At 34.8% G+C, this 27,448-nt stretch overlaps 1 protein-coding gene across 5 annotated transcripts in view; it reads left to right on the top strand.

Annotated features, from left to right (window-relative positions):
* LOC115218917 (coiled-coil domain-containing protein 186) overlaps positions 1 to 27,448 on the top strand; it is a 145,129-nt gene that overhangs the window by 77,440 nt on the left and 40,241 nt on the right. For all 5 annotated transcript variants that reach the window (XM_036508997.1, XM_036508996.1, XM_036508995.1 and 2 more), the window contains exons 3-11: positions 4,728 to 4,851; positions 7,363 to 7,491; positions 10,385 to 10,597; positions 11,527 to 11,646; positions 14,018 to 14,122; positions 15,687 to 15,785; positions 17,283 to 17,369; positions 24,798 to 24,940; positions 26,684 to 26,864. In XM_036508997.1, the coding sequence (XP_036364890.1) occupies positions 4,728 to 4,851; positions 7,363 to 7,491; positions 10,385 to 10,597; positions 11,527 to 11,646; positions 14,018 to 14,122; positions 15,687 to 15,785; positions 17,283 to 17,369; positions 24,798 to 24,940; positions 26,684 to 26,864 (1,201 nt within the window). The remainder of the gene's footprint in view (positions 1 to 4,727; positions 4,852 to 7,362; positions 7,492 to 10,384; positions 10,598 to 11,526; positions 11,647 to 14,017; positions 14,123 to 15,686; positions 15,786 to 17,282; positions 17,370 to 24,797; positions 24,941 to 26,683; positions 26,865 to 27,448) is intronic.

Here is a 27,448-nt window from a genome sequence, read left to right as displayed (position 1 = left end):
ACTTCTTTCAGTTTCTGTTTACCAAATCCACTCACAAGGCTTTGGTGAGCTCACGGCTTTAGGACAAGACACTTGCCAAAATGTGCCACACAGTGGGACTGAACCTGGATCCATGTGGTTGGGAACACCTCTGCCTATTATGATAAAAGTCTCACACACCTACATACGTTTTGAATATCATAATGTTCATTTTGGTTATAGTCATATACATTGAGTATGGTCATAACTGATGGTTATTGCCTTGTACATGAAATCTATCGAGTTTAATATCCCCATCACTTGACCCTCAGGATCCTTTAGCAGAGTAGCCTACTCTTTTATCTTTTACTTGTTTCAGTCATTAAACTGTGACCATGCTGGGGCACCACCTTAAAGAGTTTCGTTGAAGAAATCAACCCCAGTACTTATTTTTTTGAAGTCTGGTACCTATTCTGTTGGGCTACTCTACTAAAGTTGTCAAGTGATGATGATGAACAAACACACACACACACACGCATGATGGGCTTCCACACAGTTTCCATTTGCTAAGTTCACCTACATGTATGAGTCAGGCCAGGTCTATAGGAGGAAATACTTGCCCAAGCATTTTTACCTGGTCTCTTGTTTCTTTCTTTCTTTTTGGCATCAGTACTGGTGCCCTTCAGAAAGGTAACAGATGCTAATCTTTTCCCTTTGACTAAGCCATAAAAGAAAAGTTAGCACTTGATGAAACTTTCCAGCTCCAAGGAGCAGATATTTCTGTGATAGTAGTAGAGTAAGAAGACTGCTTGTCTGTGGGTCTAAGGTTGGAATATGTTTGCAAATGACTTCATACCAATCTGTCTTTTTATTACATATTTGGGCTGTATATTTAATTCTATGCACATCACTTCACCTAATTGTCAAGAATAAGTACCAGATCTTCTCAGAATGATACCTGATATATATTGTCACACTATCCATGAGTAGATCTATTTGCCCTACACAGTGAAATTGCCCCCCTCCCAGCTCTTTCCTTGAAAATTGCAATACTGGAAGGTAGGGCCCAGGTTCAATTTTAAGTGATGGTAGCACTATAATATTAACCCTTTAGCTTTCAGATTACTTTGTTGTGTCTAGGGAAAGTCATTATTCCAATATTTTTAACACACACACTGGTTCAATTTCACTCTTTTGTTATTAGTCAGTTGGTTAAATATTCAACTAACTAATAATAAAGGAATGAAATTGAACCAATTCATGTGTTAATAATATTAGCATAATGACTCTCCATAGACACAACAAAATTTGTCCCAACACATGAATTCACATAAACAGATACAAAAATTTCACAAACCAGATACAAAAATTTCAGATTACTATTTCAAATGTAAGGCTTATTTATTGTTGTAGAGTGAACTGACACTCTAGCACATGACTGTCAGTGGACTGGACGGGTCTTATAATTAGATGAGCCAGTGGAGAGTTGAGGTTGAACTGTGGGAGTGTTAGTCTCATTATTGATTCTGTATTGGATTGTTATTGTGCAAACGGTTATAATAAGATAACAAACTATTGTTACATTGCTTATTGTTATATGGTTATATTTGGTACTGTGATATATTGTTATATATACACACACACACACACACACACACACACACACACATCATATATCATCACTGACAATATAACATTTATTCATACTGTTTTGAGTTAATCATAATATTATTTCATAGCTTCAAGACTTAGATGATGAGATTGTTTATTTTTAGAATGACACTGTAGGGTTGGTGTGAGAGGCAGGATCTGACTGGTTTAAACATAAAACAGGAAGAATATTTTAGCTGAATATGGTTGGTTTAGATGGTAAAGGGTTAAGAAGTGTTTCATTAGCTGACCATGCTGAGTTCAATTTCACAGACTCACATCCTATCTTAAAAGAGATATACTTGTTAACCACATAACTGGGAACCAGAAAGAAGTTAGTGTTAAATACAACAGTCTAGGAAAATAATAACAATAATAATAATAATAATAATTGAGCAAATATAAAAATCTTGAAATAGAAATTAGCAAAATGTGGAACCTAAAGACTAAAACAATACCTGTTGTCATAGGTGCTCTGGGAATGAAACCCCAAAATGGCAGAAATTCAAAAGATAGTGCTCATGGAAACTGCTCATATCCTACGTGAAACACTTTCTATGTAATCTCAAGTTTTAAAACAAACATAATTTTCTTATAGTTTCTTAAACATTCTCTAGAACAACACTATGTACAAAACCAAATATATGGCACCCTAGGCATAACACCAACATGAACTTACAACTTGTTGTCTCTTGAGGTCTCTGGGTAAGACTTGGAGCCAACTTGTACAAATGTAAAGCAAAAGTCAAACATAAAATAATAATAATAATAATAATAAAATGTCAAGGGCAAAATGCCAAAACTTTATATACAACAGATTGTGTCATAATCATGTTTCTCAAGGCCATTAGCAACAAGCATGAAATGGATAGACTTTAAATTCTCTAGGTTTACAATTATTAATATTGTTAAGGTGGCATGTTGGATATAATGCTTAATAGCATTTCTTCCGGCTTTATGTACTGAGTTTGAATTTCACTGTGGTCAACTTTGCCTTTTATCTTTGATAGTATAAGTCAAGCAACTTATGCCAAATTTTGAGGCAATTATTATAATCATTGTTATTATTATTTTCTTCTGTCATAGACATATTTATTCTTGAAGTAGTAAGTGGTTGATAACTAACTCAGTTTTTGGATGTAGGATGTTAATTTAGGTAATGTTTTCCATATGTAAAATTGAACTCACTATAGAGAGCCAATGAAATGCTCATCAATTTTACAGTACTTTTTCCAGTTGTCTCTATTTCAGTTTTTCTCTGATGGTATGTCTTGAAGTTAACTATCAAATCTTAATTCTTTGGCTGGAGCAAACAAGTCATGTTCTTGGGGATATTTTTCATTCTCACATTATGAAAAAAATCATAACAGTTCATTAGTTGACTTGGTGTATTGTCTAAATTAATAGTAGTCAACTGAGGTCCATATGACCTCTGGTGGTTCATATAAGATTTTGTGGGGTCCACACAAGTATAATAGTACATTGGGTCCACAGTAATATTTTAAGGATCTATAAAAGTGTTTTACTTTAAAAGTATTTATTGCAAGAAACAGCTAGATTTCTTTCTCAGTGTACACAATAGAATGTGTGATAAAGAAGATAGAAATTTTGAAAAAAATATCTATAAAACTAGTTTCTAAACACTGAATGGCTATTGGGGTCTACCAGAAATAAATAGTAATCAAAGGGGTCCATAGATAAAAAATAGTTGAAAACCACTGGTCTAAATGCTTAGTTGGAAAAATTATGTCTGGCTGTGTACCTTTCTAAAGCATGTCAAATATGTGTTTGTAAACTAGTCACAGGTATATTCTCAGAGTGATACACAAGTAGGGGTTTAAATTTCATGTTAGCAGTAGCATTTGCTTACACAGGAAGGGTTAGGCAATTTTTAAAGGCTTCAATACCTGGTGTTTATTGTTCTTCACTAGAAATAAAATCCTAGTAGACTTCCAGAAAAGCCTTACTTTCATTAACAGTGTACTCTTGTTCTTGTGTGTAACCTCCTCCAGAAGTAATGTTCTTCAGCTCCTCAGTAATAGCAGCGAAGTAAGGTAACTCTAACCCTTTCAAATTAACTTTTACAAACTAGTAAAAAGTTTTATATTAGATGTGCCTTCCTTACCCTGCACATTATCATGCAAACTTTTAGCTTTTGCTTAAGTGTCTAGTCTGATTGTTGAGCTACACACTTAAAAGCCATTCCATGTTTTCAGAAAAACCAATGTCTATATAGTTAACAGAATAACTGCCCAAACACTTGACCATGGCTGTGTGGTAAGCTTGCTTCCCAACCACATGGTTCCTGGTTCAGTCCCACTACATGACACCTTGAGTAAGTGTCTTCTACTATAGCCTCAGGCTGACCAAAGCCTTGTGAGTGGGTTTGGTAGACAGAAACTGAAAGAAGCCCGTTAGTGTATGTGTGTATGAGAGAGAGAGAGTTTATGTCTATGTTTGTCCCCCTTTCACCACTTGACAACTGGTGTTGGTGTGTTTATGTCCCCATAACTTAGCAATTCAACAAAAGAGAATGATAGAATAAATACCAGACTTAAAAATAAAAAGGACTGGGGTTGATTCATTTGACTAAAAATCCCTCGAAGTGATGCCCCAGCATGGCTGCAGTCTAATGACTGAAGCAAGTAGTAAAAATATATATATTGTTCCTACTGTAAATGTAGTTAAATCCAATGGTGGTGGTGCTAGACAAGATAACACTTCAAATAATAAAGCAGTAGGGTTTAGAAAAAGTAGTTTTTGTAATGTGTGGCTGAATGGGAGGTGAGTGCTGTCTGGAGGTAGAAATCAACATAATTATGGGTAATAAGGATATTCCATTGGGCAGAAACATTAGCAAAGTGAACTATGCTCTTTACTGTATTCTGTGTTAAAATATTGTTAAAATCAACACATTTCTTAATTTTATTTTCTAATCCTACATGGCTTGATCAAATACTGGATTTGATCCTGTACTTGATCAAATTTGTGGCTTTCTGCCAATCAAAGAAGTTAACCTCCTGCATTGAAGTTTGTTTCCAAGTGATTGTTCTTCCATCTTCATTGATCTTTTCATACCAATGTTTTCTTTAATTTTGAAACATTATTTTTCATTTCAGATTAGAGTCTCAATCTAATTCTCAACAAGAAAAGTTTGAAGTGATTAAACTGGAAAGGAATTCATATCGAAAGGAGCTCGATACCTGCTCTGATAATGATTTGTATTTAACTCAGTTGAAAGCGGTATGTTATAAAATGATTCAATGAAATATCGTTTTCTGGGGGGTTTTTTCTCCTTATTTCCTACTTAAGTAATTTAACACTAACCATACCACAGAAGCAGACAAGTGTCTCTTTTCTATAGCTATGAAATTCCATATAGACTATTAAAAGATGCATATAAACATCTCTGGGATTTTACAAAATAACAAGTAGGGTACATATAAATACTTCTGGGATTTTACAGCTGTCTGCTAGTGGTGCTTATATGTGTCTTTGGTATGGATAGTCTTAACTTTTTAGCATTCAGATTACTCTGTCAAATATAATGCCTATTTATTCACATTGTTTTGAATTAATTATGCAATATCTCCTGTACTATTTCAATGATGTAATTGTTTATTTTTAAAATGACATTGAGAGGCTAAATCTGGGTGGTTTGAACATAAAACAGAATATTTGGGCCTGAAAGGCTGGTTCAAATGCTAAAGGGTTAAACTAATTTCTTTTCTAGCTCATCAGTATCATATTTATTTAATGTGTTTTTCTAAGTTCACAATTATCATAACATCACATATGTGTTCATGTTACAAAAGCTGATGATTTGACAGAAGTTAGGACTGAGTTTTAATACATAGTTATATCTGGTTTTATAAGTCAGTCTTTATTTCCAGGTCAGCACTGGTCAAGCTGACCTGTGTCCAAAGCCGTACCCACTTCAACCATTCTCTCTTTTATTCAGACACTGTATAACTAAGACTACATTAGTCAATGTAGTCTAATGTGTGCTTTTAAAATGGTGTAATGTTTCCTCTTTAAAAGAATTAAAAACATTTGTTTGAATGAAATCAATAGTTTATAGCATGGTATTCATAAATCAAGGCTGTCATGAAAGAAAATATTTCAAAAGAAGATATTGCTCTCCTTAACTATTTTCAGTTATTTGTTCTGAGAAGTGATTTGAAATATTTTAGCATTTGAAAAACACAATGAATGCAAGTAGCTACCAACTCTTAATTGCAATTAAAGAGAGATTGGAAAATGTTATTTCATAAAACTCAGAAATGCAACATAAACAGCCTGTTAGGATAATTATGTGGTTTATAGTAAACCTATTAATTTCCATTTTACTGCTATAGTTTAAACTATTGCTTTTAAGACTCCAAATAAATGTAGACAAATTTGTGTCTGTGCTGTAAGCTGATTTTAAAACATGTAAAGATGATGACTATAACTTGATTTGAATAAATTTCAAGTGAATCCAATACATATCTTTTATTGAAGTTTTATTAAAAATTTTGTAACCTTTATGGGTAAAGGGGAAGTGTTTTTGCAAAAGGCTGAAAATCATTTTAGTCATAAGAGTAGAAACTTGTTAATTGAAAAGAGGATTAAACCAAGTTATGGGTATTTTCTATTTCTATTCTTTTTAGCATATCTTTCCGAGAATCCATTTTTTGTTGACATATCATTATTGCTAACACACAGACATGATAGTCTCTTCACACAGTTTACATAGACCTAATGAAACTTACAGTATTGGATAGACCACATTATGCCACATGCCAAAGTTGCCATGCAATGGCTTACAATTCAAAACTATATGGCAGCAAAATAAACTTCTTAATTACCCAGCTATATCTATGCCTCTGCATTAATAATCTCAGCATCTTTTAAAGTATGGATCATAAAATTTGTATTATAACATTTTTACTATAGCTTGATGTTTTATAGATTTTAAGGTTTTACTTTTAAAAATTACATTTTACATAAATTAGTATTTTTATTGTTTTTGTCTTTGTTTCATGATTTCTTTCTTTGAGCTGGCAGACTCATTACCCCACCAGACAAAATGCTTAGTGACATTTCTTGCAGATTTACATTCTGAGTTCAAATGCTGCTGAGGTCAACTTTGCTGTTCATTTTTTCGGAGTTGTTAATATAAAGTCCCAGTTCTGGGGTTAATATAATCAACCATGCCTTCCCACTAAAATTGCTGACTCTGTGCCAAAATTATTACTACTATTATTATTATTATTTTGTCCATCTTTACATTCTGAGTTCAAATTCCGCTGAGATCAACTTTTCCTTTCATCCCTTCAGGGTCAGTAAAAAAAAAGTACCAGTTGAGTACTTGGCTTGATGCAATCAATTTACTCCCTCTCCCAGAATTGCTGGCCTTGTGCAAAAATTTGAAACCATTATTATTGCTGCTGCTGCTGAGGTTGATTTTGCCTTTCATCCTTTCAGGGTTAATAACATTAAGTACCACTTTTGGGGGTTAATATTATCAACTATGCCCCACTCTAAAATTGCTGGTCTTGTGCCAAATTTTGAAACAATTTTATACTTCCCTTCTTCTAATGTATTCCGTGTATACATTCCTTTTTTTAATAACCATTCCAATATATGTAAACCCCTCACACTTTATGTCTATCTTTGTATTGTCCCCCTCATCCTTCGCTCTGCTGGCAAATAAAAACAATCATTATTATTATTATTATTATTATTATTATTATTATTATTATGTTACAGTTGGAAGATAACCTTGTCCAGAAAGATAATGAAATCCGAGCCGCAAAAGAAAAGCTATCTTCTCAGGAGATGTTGACTAAGAAAACCATTAGTGATTTTCAAAATGAATATAAAAATAAAATACACCAGGTAGGTGGCCACCTTGCAAATTTCTCAACATATGTATATATATATATAAATATGTGTATGTGTGTGTTTTATATGTATATATGTGTATGTACATATATGCGTGGATATATGTAAGATGTTTACACATATATATATATATATATATATATATATATACACACACACACTTTGTTTATTACTGGTGTAATGACCCTCCCAAGACACTATATATATATAGGGAGAGAGAGAGAGATTAGCTGTACTTGAGAAGACATGTCAAGTCAGGTGAAATCATAGTTGCGGTTAGTACTGATGATGTGCTGGTGACACATAAAAGGCACATGTGCCAGTGACACGTAAAAAAAACACCTCCTACACTTTGGGGAGTGGTTGGCATTAGGAAGGGAATCCACCCATAAAAACCAAGTCAAAACTGACTGGAGCCTGGTACAGCTCTCTGGCTTACTAGTTGCAGTCTAGCCATCTAACCCATGCCAGCATGGAAAACAGATGTTAAATGGTGATATATATATATATATATATATATTAATAAATGAAATAAAACATATGCATATATATAAACATATATGTACGTACCTACCTCTACATGTACATATACACGCATATATGAGTACAGGACACCAAAGGGACGTCGAACACAAAGAGAAACGAAAACATAGACACAAACCAAAGGAACTGGACATTCTTTTAAAAACAACAAAAAATGGAGTACAGGACAATTAACACAACGAAAAAACCCCTTCTTCAGTCGCTAAGGTTTCGTCTACTTTACGTTTCGAAGGATAAAAGCAAGACGTATCTTCGACAAGAAACTTTCCTTCCTGCGAAAAGCAAATCAATTAAAATTCTGAGATCTTTTCGCAGAGGGGTAAAAAATGGTAAAAAAATGGTAAAAAAACAGGACAGTAACGACAGTACAAAAATATAAACAGTAAAAAAATATAACAATAAAAGACAGGACAGGGAAAAACAAGATAAGAAGGGCTGTTGACGCCGAACGAAAAAGGTATTGCAAACGCAGAATTTTTTGTGAACGACAGGAGAGCAGGAAGAATGTCGTCCAGTTGCCTTGAAGGCCAGGCCAAAAAGACAGTCAGGGCGGAAGTATCGTCGCGGGTGGACAACGGGAAGGGGGGAGGAGGAGCAAGAGGAAGGGAGAGAAGAAGGGGAAAGGCTGCAAGGAGACCATGAAGAATGGTGAGGGGGAGAGAGAGAGTGAAGAATGAGAGAGAGAGGAAGAGACAAGTTAAGTGGGGGAAAAAGAAAATCAAAGAATAGGGATGGGACAGAAAGGTGAAGAGTGCGCGTGAGAGTTAATATCAAGACAAAAACTTGATATACAGAACAATCTTACTTAAGAGGGTGCGTGCGTTTAGTCATATAATATATTAATAAATGAAATGAAACATATGCATATATATAAACATATATGTACGTACCTACCTCTACATGTACATATACACACATATATGAGTACAGAACACCAAAGGGACGTCGAACACAAAGAGAAACGAAAACATAGACACAAACCAAAATATATATGAGAGGGAGAGAGAGAGATAGAGAGAGACATGTAGCAGTAGCAAAAGCATGTAGCTTAGTGGTTAAGGTGTTGGACTCATGATCATAAGATTGTGGTTTCGATTCCTAGACCAGGTGACACATTGTGTTCTTGAGCAAAACACTTCATTTCACGTTGCTCAAGTCCACTCAGCTGGTAAAAATGAGTAATCTTATGATGGACCAGTGTCCCGTCCAAATGGAGAATATATATGTCATGAAACCAGGAAACCAGCTCCCTGTGAATTAGTATGACTTGAGTAGGTAACTTTACCTTTTTTTACATGTGGCAGTTGAAAGAACACCAGACCAGTTTGACATCTGATACTAAGGGGCTACCTTAGAACAGGTCACCAAGTTCAAATATCTGGATGCTGGTCATTGAACAATCAGGAGATACAGGCTTTGAAAGAAGAGTATCGCTCAGGTCTGAAAGATCAGCGTTAAAATTACTCAATATAATCTAGAAAGGCAGAGCTCTCAACAAGAACATCAAATTAAAAGTCCTGAAGACATTAATTTGGCTTGTTGCATTGAATGAATATGGATGCTGGACCCTAACAGCAAACAATACTGCTGAACACAAAGCATTTGAAACAACATGCTACCAAAGAGTACTGAAGATCAGCTGGACTGACCGTTGAAGAAATGAGTCAGAAATGGGGAAAAGAAATAGAATATTTAGCAACTGTCAGCAAAGGAAGCTGCAGTATTTTGGGCATGTCATAAGGGCCTAGAACCTCAGCATCCACATCTTAGAGGGAAGAGTCAATAGGAAACTAGGAATGGAGAGACTGAGAAGATGCTGGGTTGAAGATATCAAAGAATGAACTGAAAGACTTTTGGCTGAGTGCGCTAATATGGCTGGAGGCAGGAATCAATGGAGAGAGAGGGTGCATGCCACAATGGTCCACAATCTTTGGTAATGAGGATAGGAATAGGCAAAGGATACGTATGCATGTGTATATATGTGTGTGTGTGTGTGTGTGTGTATGTACTTTTTTAGGTTATCTAGAACTATATCATGTAATTTTGTCCTTTCCTTTGTAATAACAATGCAATGTGATTTGGAGGAGTCTAACTGCTATTTTTAGCTAGTTGAGTAATTATATAGAGTCTTCCTTGAGATTTAAGTACTATTTAAGTATCATGGTTTAAACAAATACCATTTAAGAACTATGGAGTTCAATATAATCCACTGCATCCTTCCCCTAAAATTTATAACCTTGTACCTGTATCAAAAATCAGTGTTTATATATTTATAGACAATGACTTAAAATTTACATTTAAACAAAAAATTGTTTTCCTGTTTTTTTTTTCCCTTGTTGTTTAGCTAACCAAGATAGCTGAAGAGAACAAACGAGAGAAAGAAGAGATGGTAATAAAATATGCCCAAGCTGAACGTAAAGGTTTAGAGATGCAGAAAGGATCTGAACGATTAGATGCTCGATTGAGAGAAAGTTCAAAAGAAAAAGAAATACTGCAAAGTAGATTAAATAATTTTAAGGCTGAACGACAAAAGTATATTGGTCGTCTGGAAAGCAAGGTATTTAAATTTTTTCAAACCAATACTTTTAGTATGTGTGTGTGTGTGTGTGTGTGTGTAACAGGAAAAAAACCCCAAAAACACTGCAGTATTTACAGTTCTGTATTTAAGAGATGAGGAATTATATATGTTATTTACATTTGATGGATATTTTTTGTCCTCATCTTGTTTGTTGTTAACACAAGGTTTTGGCTGATATACCCTCCAACCTTCTCAGGCATATGGTGTAGTGGTTAAGAGTGCGGGCTACTAACCCCAAAATTCCGAGTTCAATTCCAGGCAGTGACCTGAATAGTAATAATAATAGTAATAATAACATCGAAAAATACCTTAGGAATGTGAACCCAGGTTCAAAATTTCCCAAGACACCCGATGAAGGCTGGAGGGTATATCAGCTGAAACACTGTGCTAACAACAAACAAGATGAGGATAAATATCTGTCAAATGTAAATAATGTACTGCAGTATTTGTTCTGGTTCTTTGCAGTCTTTGTTCAAATCCTGCCATAGCCTGCATAGAGTAACCATTATGAAGAATGTAACACGTTGCTGTACTTGAGAACAGAATTGAGATCTTAAAATCAAGGTGCCACATAGAAGCACTGGTGCTGGTACCTCATAAAAAGCACTGGTGTTGTGTCACATAAAAAGCACTGGTGTCACATGAAAAGTACTCATGCTGGTGCCACATAAAAAACACCCAGTATACCCTGTAAAGTGGTTGGCATTAGGAAGGAAATCCAGCCATAGAAACCATGCCAGAACAGACAATGGAGTCTGGTGTGAACCCTGGCCTTACCTGCTCCTGCCAAACATTCCAACACATGCCAGCATGGAGAGCAGATGTTTGATGATGATGATTATGATGATAACAATGGCGATAATGAATTACTCATTTAAGAATCTCTCTTATTTTCTTCTGTATTTCAGTCTGCAGACTTCATTGTTGTACAGCGTGAAGTTGAAAAGCAAAAAGAAGCCTTATCAGCTTGTGAGGGTCGTTTAAAGTGGACACAGAATAAACTTGGTGTTGAAACAGATGCTCACAAAGTAATGAACAATTCTTCATTCAGTTCTTTCTTTTACAGTTTTATTTCTTCTTTCTTAAACTTTTAACATTGAGATTACTCTGTCAAATGTAATGCTTATTTATTCACATTGTTTTGAATTAGTTATGCATTATCTCATAGCTTCAGGATTTTGATGATGTTACTGTTTATTTCTTGAATGGCATTGTAGGGTAGGTGTGAGAGGCCATATTTGGCCAGTTTGACCATAAAACTGGTAAGATATTTTGGGTTAGCAATGGTCAGTTTAAATACTAAAGGATTAATTTTATCTCTAGTATATTGAATAGAACTGCAAATTCACACTGGAGCATTAAATTTGATCAGTTTATTTCACAGTTTGCTATATAATCTAAAGATAACCATACTTCTTTGAAGTTTTAAACTTTCTATCAGTTCTTGTCCCCTTCTATTATTACTACTATGAGCCACTGAAGAAGGCTCTATGTGGTTCTTACTCTATCTTTTCAAAGAATTGATTCCTCGAGCCACCTATATGCTGATACCCCTGTAAAAGGTTTGAACATCATACCTATCCTTGCCCCTAAATGTTTTAGGTATGATGTCTGTGTAAAAACCATTACTATTTAATTCCTTGTTTGGATTCCTAGTTAAAAATGTTTCCAATGACATTGCTGTTTTATTATATATTATTACTTCCACCTTAGCAAAGGTGGAGGTATTGTTTGCAGTCATGTTTGTTTATTTGTTTGTCCATGGACAAGATATCTCAAGAACTGCTGAATGGATTCAGATGAAACTTTCAGGGATGTTTGGCCCCGTGACTAGCATGAACTGATTATATTTTGGGATTGATCCAATACCGGACAAGGATTCTGGATTATTAAAAAAAGATTTTTATTTAATTTTTGGGAGCGGTTAGGTTCATCTTTAGTGTTCTTGTTTGTGAAAGCAGTCAAGTTTATTTCAGATATTCTCATTTTAAAAATCATCTCCGGCTAATCACTGAGAAGACGGTGTTACCTTGGAGAGGTTTGTGCTCTGAGTGCTCTTGAATTAAGAAAGGCAGTGAGCTGGCAGAATTGTTAGCATAATGGGCAAAATGCTTCACAGCATTTTGCCATCGCTATGTTCTGAGTTCAAATTATGCCATGGTCGACTTTGCCTTTCCTTTTCTTTTGGGGTGGGGCAGATAAAATAATTACCAGTTGAGTACTGAGGTCAATGTAATCGACTTACCTCACCCCTGAAATTGTTGGCATTGTGCCAAAATTGGAAACCAGTATGTTATTGTATAAAGAAAATTAAGACAGAGTTTGCCATAAATTTCAATTTCTTATTTACTTGAAAAAATTTTTTCACTTGGGCCAGCTACATCTATGTCCCTAAATATGTTTGAGAAAAACATGGTGCCAATATTTCTCAAGCTTCATATTCTTTTATTCTTTCATGCATTTCAGTCCAAAGGCTTTGGCCATACTGGAGCACCACAGTTGTAAAGTGTTCTGAAAAATACTGTTGATTAACCCTTTTGTTACCAAATTTCTGTTGAAATACACAACCTTTGTTTCAATTAGTTTTGAAAATAACATAGTATTTAGTAAAATAACTGTCATTAATAAACTGGTGTCTATAGCATAAATTAACATAAATTTTGATGGCAGGCTTTAATTTAAATAACTTTAAAACAAGAAATTTATATCATGGTACTTGGATGATCTGAAATGGGTTAAGAACCAATACCATGAATCTTGTTACCAGTATTATACTGTCTTCCTATAAAATATACGTTACACATGAGCCAGTGCCACATAAAACACTTGTGCTGGTGTCCTGGAAAGTGCACCTGTGCTGGTGCTACATAAAAGCACCATGCTGGTAGTGCATAAAAAGTACCACCAGATTCTTATTTCTTTATTGCCCACAAGGGGCTAAACATAGAGGGGGGCAAACAAGGACAGACAAAGGGATTGAGTCGATTACATTGACCCCAGTTTGTTACTGGTACTTGATTTATCGACCCCCGAAAGGATGAAAGGCAAAGTCGACCTCAGCGGAATTTGAACTCTGAACATAAAGACAGACGAAATACTGCTAAGTGTTTCGCCCAGCGTGCTAACATTTCTGCCAGCTCACCGCCTTAAGTACCACCAGATTCTGTAAAGTGGTTGGTGTTAGGAAGTGCATCCAGCTGTAGAAACCATGCCAAAATAGACAATTAGAGACTGGGCAGCTCTTGTCAAACTGTCCAGCACATGCCAGCATGGAAAATGTACATTAAACGATGAAGATGATGACACACTGACTTAGTCTGTCTATCTGTTTTTCTTTCTTTTCTTTTAGCATACTGTCAGTTACAGGAAAAGTAATAAAATTGTTCTTATTTTTTCCAGGAGACCAAAGCTTCTTTGCAAATTCTAAATACTAAATTAAAAGAATCAAAAGAAGAATGTGAGCAAATTCGTCGAGATTGCCAAGCCATTATCCGGACATACCAGGTTTGTACATTCAATGTCTCTTTAATTATTATTTTCATTGTCGAGCTCAAAGAGGTGGATTGACAGAGGAGTTGTTAGAGCCTTGAACAGAATGCTTTATGGCATTTTGACTCGCTATACTCTGATTTCAAATCACACCAAAGACAACTTTGCCTTTCCTCCTCCTGAGACTGATAAAATAAAGTACCAGTCAAGTATTGGGATTCATTTAATTGACTTACTCCTCCTCTCAAATCCTGGGCCTTATGCCTGTGTCTGAAATTATCAATGTCAGAATGATGATCCCAGTTTAGAATTGGAGACTTGTTGGGTAAAGTTCAAATCACTTTCTGAAAATTTGCCATTTCATTTTAAACAAATATTTCAATTGCTGCCAAATGACTCTATATCAGTGGTTCCCAACTGGGATCCACATGGCTATTGGGGGTTCATATAAGGGTTTGTTTTAACAATTTTTTTTGTACACTTCGTAATAATATTTAATTATAAACATATAATAGGATCTTTTAAACCTCAAATTGTTAGGAAAGTCCATCTGAGTAAAATAAGAATCAAAGAGACCCATAGGTAAAAAAAATGGTTGAGAATCACTGCTCTAGATATATACCATTACCCCTTCTGCTGTGGAAGATAGATATATTCGCTCAAAATTTTATTAGTCTTAACTGCAGAAAGCTGTTTTATATACCAATCTATCTTCTGTTGCACAATGTCATATTTAAAGCTATTTTTTTTTGTGATATATCAAGTTTATTGAGGCAACAGGACTTGCGGAAAATGCCAATTCTATTTTTTTTTTTTATGTAGATATTTACCCCTTTAGCATTCAGGTTATTTTGTCAAATGTAATACATATATATATTCACATTGATTTGAATTAATCATGCATTGTCTCATAGCTTTGAGATTTCAGTAATGTCATTATTTATCGAAGCTACAAGATAATGCATGATAAATTCAAAACAATGTGGATAAATAAGGATTACATTTGGTAGTATAATCTGAATGCTAAACATTTTCTTATTGGTTAAGCACTTTCTTATTGTCAGTATGAAATTTGAAATAAAATCAAATTTTAAAATTTCGAAATTATAACAGTTATTGATTTCATTTTTTCACTGAAAATATTTCAGCCTACTTGCTATATATTATTTTATCTTTTATTCCTTTCATCATCCACACTCTGTCTCCACTCCAGACTATTCATTAAATGATGTTCACTGTATTTCTTCATGACTTCAGTTTACCTTGGAACTCTCATTTCTTGAATACTTAAATTTTAGTTTTATATAAGAAGCACCCTATTACCACTATCAGCCACATATCTAATCACTCATCTTTTAAACTTGAAAGTATCCTTTGTACATTAAAAACCAGGTGAAACAAACAAATAACCCTAAAAAGTAATATTGTATAGGATAAAATTACTCGGTGTAAAATTATTCATCCATTCTTTTCAGATTCATGGTGAAAAATTTATTATTTCAGAAATCTATTTATGTCGGTGATTTCTCTTGAAATACGTAACCTATTTTTACCTTTTTATATTATTTTCTCATCGTAGGAATCTGAAGAGATCAAGTCAAATTCTTTGGATAATCAGTTAAAAGCTAAACAAGTTGAACTAAAATGCCATGAGCAAGAAAGAAGTGATCATCAACAAGTAAGAACAATTCCCTTGTATTATTTTTTTAATCACATAATGAAAGATTCAGTGTGTTATAGTAAATTCTATATATTTTGTGAATTGTCTTTTTCAACATTTTTCCATAAACCTTTCAATTTGGTTAATTCTGCAACTGTGAATATTTATGGAAAGAATAAACTGTTATAATAGTTATTTCACATCATCTTCATCATCATCATCATCATCTTTATCATCATCTTCATCATCATCATTAATGTCCATTCTCCATGCTAACATGGGTTGTATGGTTTGACAGGAGCTGGCTGATTTGAGGGCTGCCCAGGCTCCATTTGTCTGTTTTGGCTTGGTTTTTATGGTTGGATGCTCTTCCTAACACCAACTACATTAGTGTGTACACTTTTATATGACACTGGCACAAGTGCTTTTGCATAGCATCGGAACAGGTGCTTTTTCAGAGCACTGGCTTGAGCATTTTTACATAGCACCAGCATGGGCACTTTTACATGGCATTGTAAGAAAAGAGAATCATGTAGAGTGGTCTATAACAAAATACAATGCTAAGGTTTAAAACATGATATTTGCTGAGATGTACAGAATGTGAGCCACTCTATCCCCTCAAATTAGCAAATACAGATGATAGAGAAAATATTGTATACAGAGCTCATAAGAGCCATGATCAATACAGAACTAATCTTACTTGCTGTCCAGTTGACACCCACATGCTTTCAAAACTACAGAGTACAAGCCAATGAGGGAAGCTCTACACTGTCACCTGACCTATCAAACTGTCTTAAAAAGGAAGGATGCTTTAAAATATGTAACCCTAAATCGTCATCATTTTACATCCACATTCCTTGCTGGCTTGGTTTGAGTCCTTATTTGAAGTCACTACTCTCTTAGATAAACTGGAGGACGGTGTCTTGCTTGTACATTTCATGGTGGCTTGGTTACTATGGCTGGATGCACTTCCTATCACCAACCACTTTACAAAATGTGCTGGGTGTATTTCTTAATGGCTCCAGAATTAGAGAGGTTAATGTACTCAACAAGACTGAAGAGTCCTTTTGACCCCACCTTGTTTCAGCTCATTTGCCAGCCACTTTACAGAGAGTACTGGGTAAATTTTGTTGTGACACTGACACTAGTGAAGTTGCCTTATACCATATAAGCTACAAAATCCTCACTACCCTATGATCTGTGTAAAAAAAAATACAAGGAGGTCTTGGTTGGAGGGCCTTTAATCATAAGCCTGCTTAATCAGTGTTGGCCTGGGGATTAAACAATAATACAATACAAATCTAAAACACTACAGGACAAGTTTGGATATTGCATGCAACTCTTTAATTCCTTATGAATTGTTTCCAAAAAAAAGCAACAGTAACAGATTAGCATATCTCCTGTATACATTGGTCTATGTCACAGCTGTACAGAAAAGTGTTTGCATCAGCTGTGTTCATGGTTATTGTCAAAGTATTGTCGAAGTTGATTTTACTATGTTTGTGTTTGTTGTAGATTCATCAAACAGTACTGAAAGAATTAGAACTATTGAAAACTCAACACAAGGATTTAATGGAAGAAATGAAAACCAAGAAAGACAAAGTAAGAAACTATTTATGTCTTAACTTCCAGCAAGTTGCTGATGTTGTTAGTAATAGCAGCAGTGGTGGTGGTGGTGGTGAGTGTGGTAGCATTAGTTGTGGTACTGATTGTTTCAGTTATTGATTTGAAGTATTTTCCTATGTCCTTCTATATTTTGAGTTCAAATCCCACCAAGGTAACTTAACATCTTTCACCCTTTCTAAATCAATGGATGCAGTGACAAGTGACCTAGACCCTTGGCAATATACCGTGTTTGTGTTGACCTGTCAAGCCAAGTGAGACCATAGTCATGGCCAATGCTGGTGTCAGGTCAATGGCACCTGTACCTATGACACGAAAATATCACCCACTACACTCTCAGACTGGCTGGCATTAGGAAGGGCATCCAGCCATAGAAACGTTGCCAAATCAGACTGGAGCCTGGTACAGCCCCTCCAGCTTACCAGTTTTCAGTCAGACTGTCCAAACCATGCCAGCATGGAAAGCAGACATTAAACGACGATGGTGATTATTGATGTAGAATGGGTGTTGATTCAATTAAATATAGCCCTCTCTTACAAATTTATGGTCTAAAGCAGTAGTTCTCAACTAGGGTTCATATGGCCCTAGGGGATCCATATAAGATTTTGTTGTTAAAACTTATGCGCAATAAATTGATTTTAATGTTTTTTATACAATTCCTAATAATATTTAATTATAAAAACACAGTAAGATTTATGCATATATATATATATATAGTGAATGATTATGAAGTCCAGTAGAATAAAATGGGAATCAAAGGGGTCAATAAGCAAAAAATAGTTGAAAATCACTTGTCTAAAGGGTATATGCTGAGGCAGAGTTTCACAGTTAAGAAGATGACTTCAAAACCACAGCCCCAAGTTTGACCTCACTGATCAGTACCATGGGAAATGTCTTGTGTGTGTGTGTGTGTGTGAAGTCTATCTCCAGCTTACTAGACTTATAGACAACATTCCACTTAGATATTGTGAAAATGAACACAGCCACACTAAAAAAAAAAAATCAGAAAAAAATGGAAGCGAACAAGAATATTTTACACCCTCAAAGAAAATAAAATGGCACTTCTATTAGTAATGGCACTTGTGTGAACAATTCTAGTGACACACTAGGGTCCATGAAAATGTCATTAATTGATCCTTGGAATTCCTGTAAATATATATCATAAGGAATTTTAAAGAACAATATTGTATTAATGTATGTCATAATGGTATTTCATGTTGCTGTAAATATAAACCTGTAATATTTTCCAACAATGTATATTAAGTAATAAAGTAAAATGTGTTTACCTAATACAAAAGAACATTGGAATAGAGTATGATTACCATACAAAAGAACATTGGAATAGAATATGATTACCATACAAAAGAACATTGGAACAGAGTATGTTTTGATCTGTATACTATTGACTGAATGAAATTTTATACATACACACACACATGATGGACTCTCCCGTCAAAGATGACATATGATTGTTCAGCTTGCTGAATGACCTGCACAAGTAATTTGTTTATAATGATTGAATGAATGTGCCGTACGTTAGCTCACAATCTCCATCTAATTGATGTTGCCTGAACAGGTGAACGGTGTACCGCACACCAGGTGTTGAAGTGATCACAGAGCAACATGAGATGATGAAGTGTTTTGACCAAGAACACAACACACCACCCAATTTAGGAATTGAAACCACGATCTTACAATCGGGAGTGCAACATCCTAACTACTAGGCTATGCGTCCTCACATATATATGCATCTATATATATGTGTGCGTGTTTGTTTCATTAATTGTCACAAATTAGCAATTCTCCCTTCCCACTCTCTCTCTCTCTCCCTAATCATAGTTCCTCTTTCAATCACTCTATTCCTTTTTTCTATTTTTGCCTTCTTCCCCACCCTTCCTATTTTCACTCTTTATTCTTGTCTCCCTTTCTTGATCTTCACTTTCTCCCTTTCAGTCTCTCTTTCTCTTTCAATTATTCCACTCTACTTTCCTATCTCTTTTTCTATCCAATCTCCCAACAATTTTCTCTCCTCTTTACCTTCCCTTCTATCCACATATCTCCTCTTTCTCCATACTCTCATGTCATTGTCTTCTGTCATGTTCCCATTAGTCTCTTCTATTTATTTCCATGTATGTTTATGAACTATTTTCGTCTGATGAAAGGCTGACCTAGTTGAATCATACATAGTTGACAATGAAAACTGTCAATCGCAGATATCGCAATAATTACAGACGAAGATTTAAGAGAAAATAGAAACCAAAACAGAGGAGAAAAGTATCAACTGATACACCCTCTGTTCACCTTAAACTATTCAAATCTTATGATGTTGCTAATAAAAAAAAAACTCAGTAATAACATGTATCTTTATAGTTTCTAACATTTATCTATATGTTTATCAATGTAGCTGTGTGGTTAAAAAGCTTGTTTCCAAACCATTTGGTTTTGTGTTCAGTCCCATTGGGTGGCACCTTGGGCAAGTGTCTTCTACTATTACAAACTAGGGTTGACCAAAGCCTTCTGAGTGGATTTGGTAGAAGGAAACTCAAAGAAGCCTGTCATATATGTATATATGTGCGTGTATATATCTAAATGTGTATATTTTTGTATTTGTCCCCCATCACCATTTGACAACTGGTGTTGGTTTGTTTACATCCCTGTAACTTAGCAATTTGGCAAAAGAGACTAACAGAATAAGCACCAGACTTAAAAATAAGTACTGAGGTTGATTGGTTCAACTAAAGCCTTTGAGCAGTGCTCTAGCTTGGCCACAGTCCAATGACTGAAACAAGTAAAAGAAATTTTCTATCAAAATCACCTATTCTCATCATCTACTATGAACACTCAAGGGATTTTTGTCAAGGCATTATCAAATAAAGTGTTCCTTAGCTTTTTATTAGTCCAGCACCCCCGTTTGATGTGAAGTAGAATTGGACATCACTCCTCTTTAAATCTACTGTAGTGGTATTCAGGGATAGATAGGCATCCGTTGGTCTTGACAGACCATGGATCTGTACCTGGGGAATTTGTATCAGCTGCTGATGGTGGTGCAGCATCAGCTGTCGCTTTACAGGCCCACAGAGGTGTGGAAGTCTCACATGCAACAACTGCATTTGAAGAAACTCTGTAACGATGCTGCTGACTTTTCCTTTCTTTGAGCACAATTTTCTTTGGTGGCAAATTCCAGTTTCTTATCCCCTCACTCCATCCCCTTGTGCAGTATTTGTCTCCAGCATGCACAACCATTTTGTGACTTCCTCCTCAGGACATCCAGATCTATTGACCATATCTTTCTTGCAGACATCTTTGAAATGAAGATGAGGTCATCCTCATGCTCTTGTGCTGGTGGCCAATTTCCCACGCAGGAAGTCTTTGGGGATCTTCTTGTCCAGTATACGATATACATAACCAAGCCAGTGCACACAGCGCTGCTGGAGCAGGATGAATGTGCTGGGTGTCTTGGCATGGTTGAGAACTTCAGTGTTGGTGACTTGGTCATTCCACTTTATATCCAAGATGCATCTCAATACAAAAGCAGATGAAATTTAATTTCCCAGTGCCTCCTGAAGAACTTGAAATACAAGTTTGTCATGAAGTTAGAATTTACTACTATTCTATGGTCTTTACCATTACATACACAGCAGACCAGTGATTACCAAAATTTTTCAGTCCACTACCCTGATTCTACACCTCATTATCATTGACAATGTTGTCATCGTTGTTCTTGTCATTGTCATTACCGTCGTCATCATTTTAATGACCACTTTCCCATGCTTACATGGGTCAGATGGAATTCAACAGATTTTCTATGGTTGGATGCTTCTCTCTGTTGCCAAGCTTTACCTGTTTCCAAACAAGGTAAAAATTTCTCTGTGGCTAAACATGTTTCTCACAGAAGACTTGAAATAAACTACTTCACTCGTATAATGGTGATGCTCGTTTATAACCATCATGCAATGTCTAGGCAAGGGCACACACACACACAGACACACACACTCTCTCTCTCACATACACACACATACTCTCTCTCACATACACACTCACTCCCACTCACAATAGGCTTCTTTCAGTTTCCATTTACCAAGTCTATTAACAAGGTTTTGGTCAGCCCAGGACATTTTCCAAAGGTATTGAGCATCGGGACAGAATACAAAAACCATGCAATTGGGAAGCAAGTGTATAAATCACACTATCCATAAACATAATATGAGACCATAACACAATATATTTCAAAAGCTATAACAATAAATGCAATTTTTTCACTACTGAGATCCTTTATCCAATCCCAGCACCCATGGAGAAGCACCTATTGTAAGAACTTCTTAGGTAGTCTACCATATAAAATTCATCTTTGATATTTTTTAGGGTTGGCTGAAAAGTTTTTCCTTGGCAGTGGCTGTTGTAGGACTTCCAGACCTTGGGTCATCTTCAGGACTCTCCCTTTCCCTCCTAAATTCAGCTCCCCACTTTTGCACTGTTGATAAATTGGAGCATCATCCCCTAATGTAGTAACCATCTCAGTATGAATGTCCTTGTGAGCTAAACCCTTTTTTCTGAAGGTATTTGATAACATCATGATGCCAAATTTTGTCCATTTTCAAGAGAAGTCATTTCAAGTTACTCTTGAAGTCTTCTTTGAACTGTCAGATGTCAGTTAATCTGGAAAGAAACAATCTAGTTATTAATAAGATGAGTTGAAATTAAAGCATGCAAGATTTCACAGCTCTCACATCACTCCTTCATAGTCAACTTATGTACTTTTTAGCCTGCTCTTGTAAGCTAAATGAAGGAAGCAGTGTGAAATATTTTAGAGATTCATATTTAGCAGTTATAAACAATTATCCTTATTTGCAAAATCCATTATAACCAATACTAGTAGAGATAAAAGACTGCTGTGTAGTTATAAATGAATATATAAACTGGTTCTGTGTCTCTTATTTTGTCTAATTACTCTACTTTTGTGCTATCTCATGACATTGAGATAAACATATCTTAATGAAGAGAATCAGCAAGCTAATCAACTTTTGAAGACTAAAAATAATTTCATGAAGCCAATGTCAGCCTGCTTAAACAATTTTTGATCTTGTCACCACCATCTCTATCTTCTCTCCTTTTACTCCTCCCCACTGATTTATATAATGTGGAATAACCTTGTATCTTGTCTATAGACTTGTTTCTCCATCAATCTTATTTCTTTATTGCCCACAAGGGGCTAAACATAGAGGGGACAAATAAGGACAGACAAACGGATTAAGTCGATTACATCGCCCCCAGTGCGTAACTGGTACTTAATTTATCGACCCCAAAAGGATGAAAGGCAAAGTCGACCTCAGTGGAATTTGAACTCAGAACGTAACGGCAGATGAAGTACAGCTACGCATTTCGCCCGGCGTGCTAACGATTCTGCCAGTTCGCTGCCTTCTCCATCAATCTTCAGCACCTCAACACCCAGCATAGAACCATCTGCCCTTTCCATCTCAGATGCTACCCTCACCCCCATTTAGTCAAAAGGGAGCTTTTTCCTTTTCCCTTTTTTACTGTTCATTTGTTGTCTTGCAAGTTACTTGGTGATCTCACTAGTGCTGGTGGCACAAAAAGAAATATGCAGTACACAATGTAATGTGGTTGGCATTAGGAATGGCATCCAAATGTTGAAACCATGCCAAAGCTGACATTGGAGCATGCCACAACCCCACATCTCACTGGATCCTGTCAAACCATCCAACCTATGCCAGCATGGAATACAGATGTCAAATGATGATGATAACAGTTTGTGAAATGTCTGGGGAGAGTCATTCTCTTTTAGTGCCTTATAATTTAACACATTCACCGGTAAAATTTCCACTCATTGACTTATTTATTTTTCTAAAATTTTCATCGCATCTTGCAAACATTTCAATAGTTGTTGACTCTCAACAACTATTGGAAAGGTTGCAAGATGCAATGAAAAGTTTAGAAAATAAATTAGGTGCAGGAGTGGCTGTGTGGTAAGTAGCTTGCTTACCAACCACATGGTTCTGGGTTCATTCCCATTGTGTGGCACCTTGGGCAAGTGTCTTCTACTATAGCCTCAGGCCGACCAAAGCCATGTGAGTGGATTTGGTAAACGGAAACTGAAAGAAGCCCGTCATATATATGTATATATATATTTATGTGTGTGTATATGTTTGTGTGTCTGTGTTTGTCCCCCCAACATCTCTTGACAACCGATGCTGGTGTGTTTACGTCCCCGTAAGTTAGCGGTTCGGCAAAAGTGACCGATAGAATAAGTACTTGGCTTCCAAAGAATAAGTGCTGGGGTCGATTTGCTTGACTAAGGGCAGTGCTCCAGCATAGCCTCAGTCAAATGACTGAAACAAATAAAAGAGAAAAAAAGAGAAAGAGAAATGAGTGGAAATTTTACCAGTGAGTGTGTTAAATTATAAGGCATTAAAACAGAATGACTCTCCCCAGACACAACAGAATATGCTTCAACACATGAACCTTGCAAAGCTGCCTAAACTGAATTGCATATCAAATGTTTACTTGAAGATTTCATTTAACTGGGATTATTTACTAAGATATTTTTAAGTGACTTATCTGTAAAGACCTGTCCTTAGAAATCTACTTGCAGCTATTTATCACTCAAGACATAAATAAGCTTCGATAACAACCACTATACAAGGAAAATATAGTCTTGTAAATCTTTCTGTTACAAATTCTTTAAGTCCAACGAGATTGTTATTAAATTACTAGATAAGTTATACAATGATAATGATGTTGTATTGTATTTCTAATCAAGATACAGTGGTTGGTCTTTTATTTCTTCCTTGTCAATGACCGGCATCTAGATGAGCAAATGGGTCAAACATTTCTACCATTATAACTTTTATGAACACACTTCATTGTGTGGTTAAGAAGCTCACTTTGCAACCTTATGGTTTTGGGTTCAATCCCACTGCATGGCACACCGGGCAATTGTCTACTATAGCCCTGGGCTGACCAATGCATTGTGAGTGAATTTGCTAAGCAGGAACTGTGTGGAACCCTGTCATATGTGTGTGTGTGTGTGTGTTTATGTTTGTCTCCCTTCCCTGCATTTGACAACCAATATTGGTTTGTTTCTGCCTGTAACTTAGCATTTGGCACAATGGAATAATTACCAGACTTCAAAAATTAAGTACTTATGTTGATTTTTTTAAACTAAACTCTTTTTTAACTAAATCCTGAGATTAGTTGCAATTCAGTGACTGAAACCAGTCAAAGAGAAAAGATTTCAAATTACAGAGGAAAATAGAGGTAAAACTGTGTATTACAGAAAAATTGAAAAGTCTATAAATATTGCAACAAAATTATGCTATGATTTCTGTAGATTCTGTATCAAAATGAATATTTTTTCCTAGACTGTTTCTTCTTCAATCTATTTACTAGATTATATGCTTGGAAGATGAATGCAGAGACAAAGAAGACACGCTATCAAAGTTTAAAGATGTTCTTCAAAACCAGAAAGCAAGAATAAAAGAATTGAAGACAAAGCTTCTAGAATTACAAGATATTAAAAGCAGTTATGACCAGTATGTAAAAAAAAAAAATATTACTGTTTCTTTCTCTATTTGTCTGACTGTCCATCACTTACATGTATGCATACTTACAAACATAATTTGTCTTGCATATATATAGTATATGTGTATGTTTAGTGCCTGTTGTTGCTTCCTTATAGCAAAAGTAGCATATTCTACATGTCCTTTTGTTTAAGGACCATGTTAAATACTGTAAAAACCCATGTAATTTGCATACCTGTGTAATTTATGCAGATGATTTTCAGGATAAAATTTGTTAAAAAAAAAGCTTCTACTCTTGTAAAATTCACACCCAAAAGTTTTCAGAATTGTCAATATAGCCAGGGGGAAAAGGTTTTCAATTTAGTTGTATTTAGCATAATTTCACTTATGATTAGATTTTATTAAATTTTCATTAAATAAAAATAATTTCTGTTTAACAAGGTAGTGTAGTACAATCATTTCATGCTACATATAATCACCCCATTTGATTTATATGGATAATACCATACCAAATTCTGGTGCCTTTAACTTAAGTACCATGTTCATCTGAATCTAATATATATATATATATATATATATATATTATAAAATGAGATAGGGGTTGAAAATTCAACCCACCATGGGATAATATATATCCATATACTGCCAGATAGGTACCCAACAAGATTAATACATAGATGTTAAAAATTGTCAAACAATCAGTTCATCTATTGTATTATATGGTAAAGGTAATAATATTACCGTAAATTAATATTACAAAATTAGAGAATGGAGAAACATACTTAAATCAATAAAACATCAACTATCCGATGATACCCAATCAATACTTTAATACACCATTACATATGAGTAAAGGCATTATACAAAATGAGATATACAGTAATAGTAAAAAGATAAAGAGATATAAGTAAAAAATTTCAAATATAATATGCAATTAAATCAAAACTGACAGCTGTTTCGGCAGTGAGGGCAGTCATACCTCATTTAACCTATAAGCCATAAAGGCAGGTATAAATGAGGCATTAACAAGGATGCCCCACGGCCTCTTCAGAGAATTAAATTAAATTTGTTATAATTGTGAAAAATATTATATAACCATATACATATAAATATAAAAATATAAAAATGTAAAATATAAAAACTTATACATCATAATGCTACACTTATATAATATAATACTCATTGGTACAATAAAGGAAGGTAAACAGAACAAAATAAAACAAAATATATATCAGTGTATATATTAATATTAATAAGTACCGATATTATACATATTTGGCTAATAGTTTTAAAAAAAAAAAAATTAAAAAAAAAAAAAAACTAACACATAGGGAGATGAAAAATAATAATTAAAACCATAATTAAAACCATGGTTCAGTTCATAAAATTCTAAAGCTATAAAAGTTAATAAAAATTACTATTAATATTAATAATAATAATAATAATAATAATAATAGATACAGTTAAGTTTGCACCAAGTCCATCCTTTCAAGATCGAAATAACTATATATATACATATATATATATATATATATATATATATATGTATGTATGTATGTGTGTATGTATGTATGTATATATGTATGTGTGTATGTATGTATGTATGTATATATGTATGTGTGTGTGTGTGTGTGTGTTTGTATATATGTATGTGTGTGTGTGTGTGTGTTTGTAAATATGTATGTATGTATGTATAAATATATTTGTAAATATATTATTTTAATTTGGTTTTGCAATCTTCATCATATTTTACAGGAATCAAGAGGAATTATCTGCAATGCAGGATAAACTTTCAGAACAGAGTCAGCAATGCACTGACATAAAAACAGATATTGAATCATGTAAGGTGCGGGAATCTGAGCTACTGGAATTGACTGCTAATTTGAGTGCAAAGAATGCTCACCTGCAGTCTGAAAATATAACTGTGAATAATAAAGTAAGCTTGTTTTGTTTTCCCTTGCTATTGCATTATATTGGCTATTCAATCACTTGTTAGTGACTCTCACATTAGATTTACTTTGATATGGGTCAAGGTTTCAAACTCCTGATCCACTTTATTTCTGTTTATTTATTTCACTGACTTTGTGGAACATCGCAATTTGACAAGATCTGAATTCAGAGCACAAATTAACAACCAGCTAGACTAATGCCTGAATGACTTTCCTCCCTTGAGTTCTTACTGTAATAATCTAATAATTGTTGTGTATGCAAACCTGTTGATTTTAGTAAGGAACATACAAAAGCTAGCACTAGATTTTGTTTTTTTGGGGAAAATTTGGTTAGTTTTCATTGATTTACAATCTCTTTTAATGGCTTTTGAATAAAGTATATATATATATATATATATAGTTCAAGGAAGGAATACAGTATTGGATATTCTAAAATTACCTTATCGTCATTTAATGTCCATTTTCCATGTTGGTATGGACTGGATGGTTTGACAAAAGCTGATCAGCTGAAGGGCTCTTCAGGCTCCATGTCTGTTTTGGCTTGGTTTTTATGGCTGGATGCCCTTCCTAA

Source organism: Octopus sinensis, linkage group LG14 (assembly GCF_006345805.1).
Source record: "Octopus sinensis linkage group LG14, ASM634580v1, whole genome shotgun sequence".
Taxonomy (NCBI): domain Eukaryota; kingdom Metazoa; phylum Mollusca; class Cephalopoda; order Octopoda; family Octopodidae; genus Octopus; species Octopus sinensis.
This window is presented reverse-complemented; position numbering and strand designations above follow the sequence as displayed.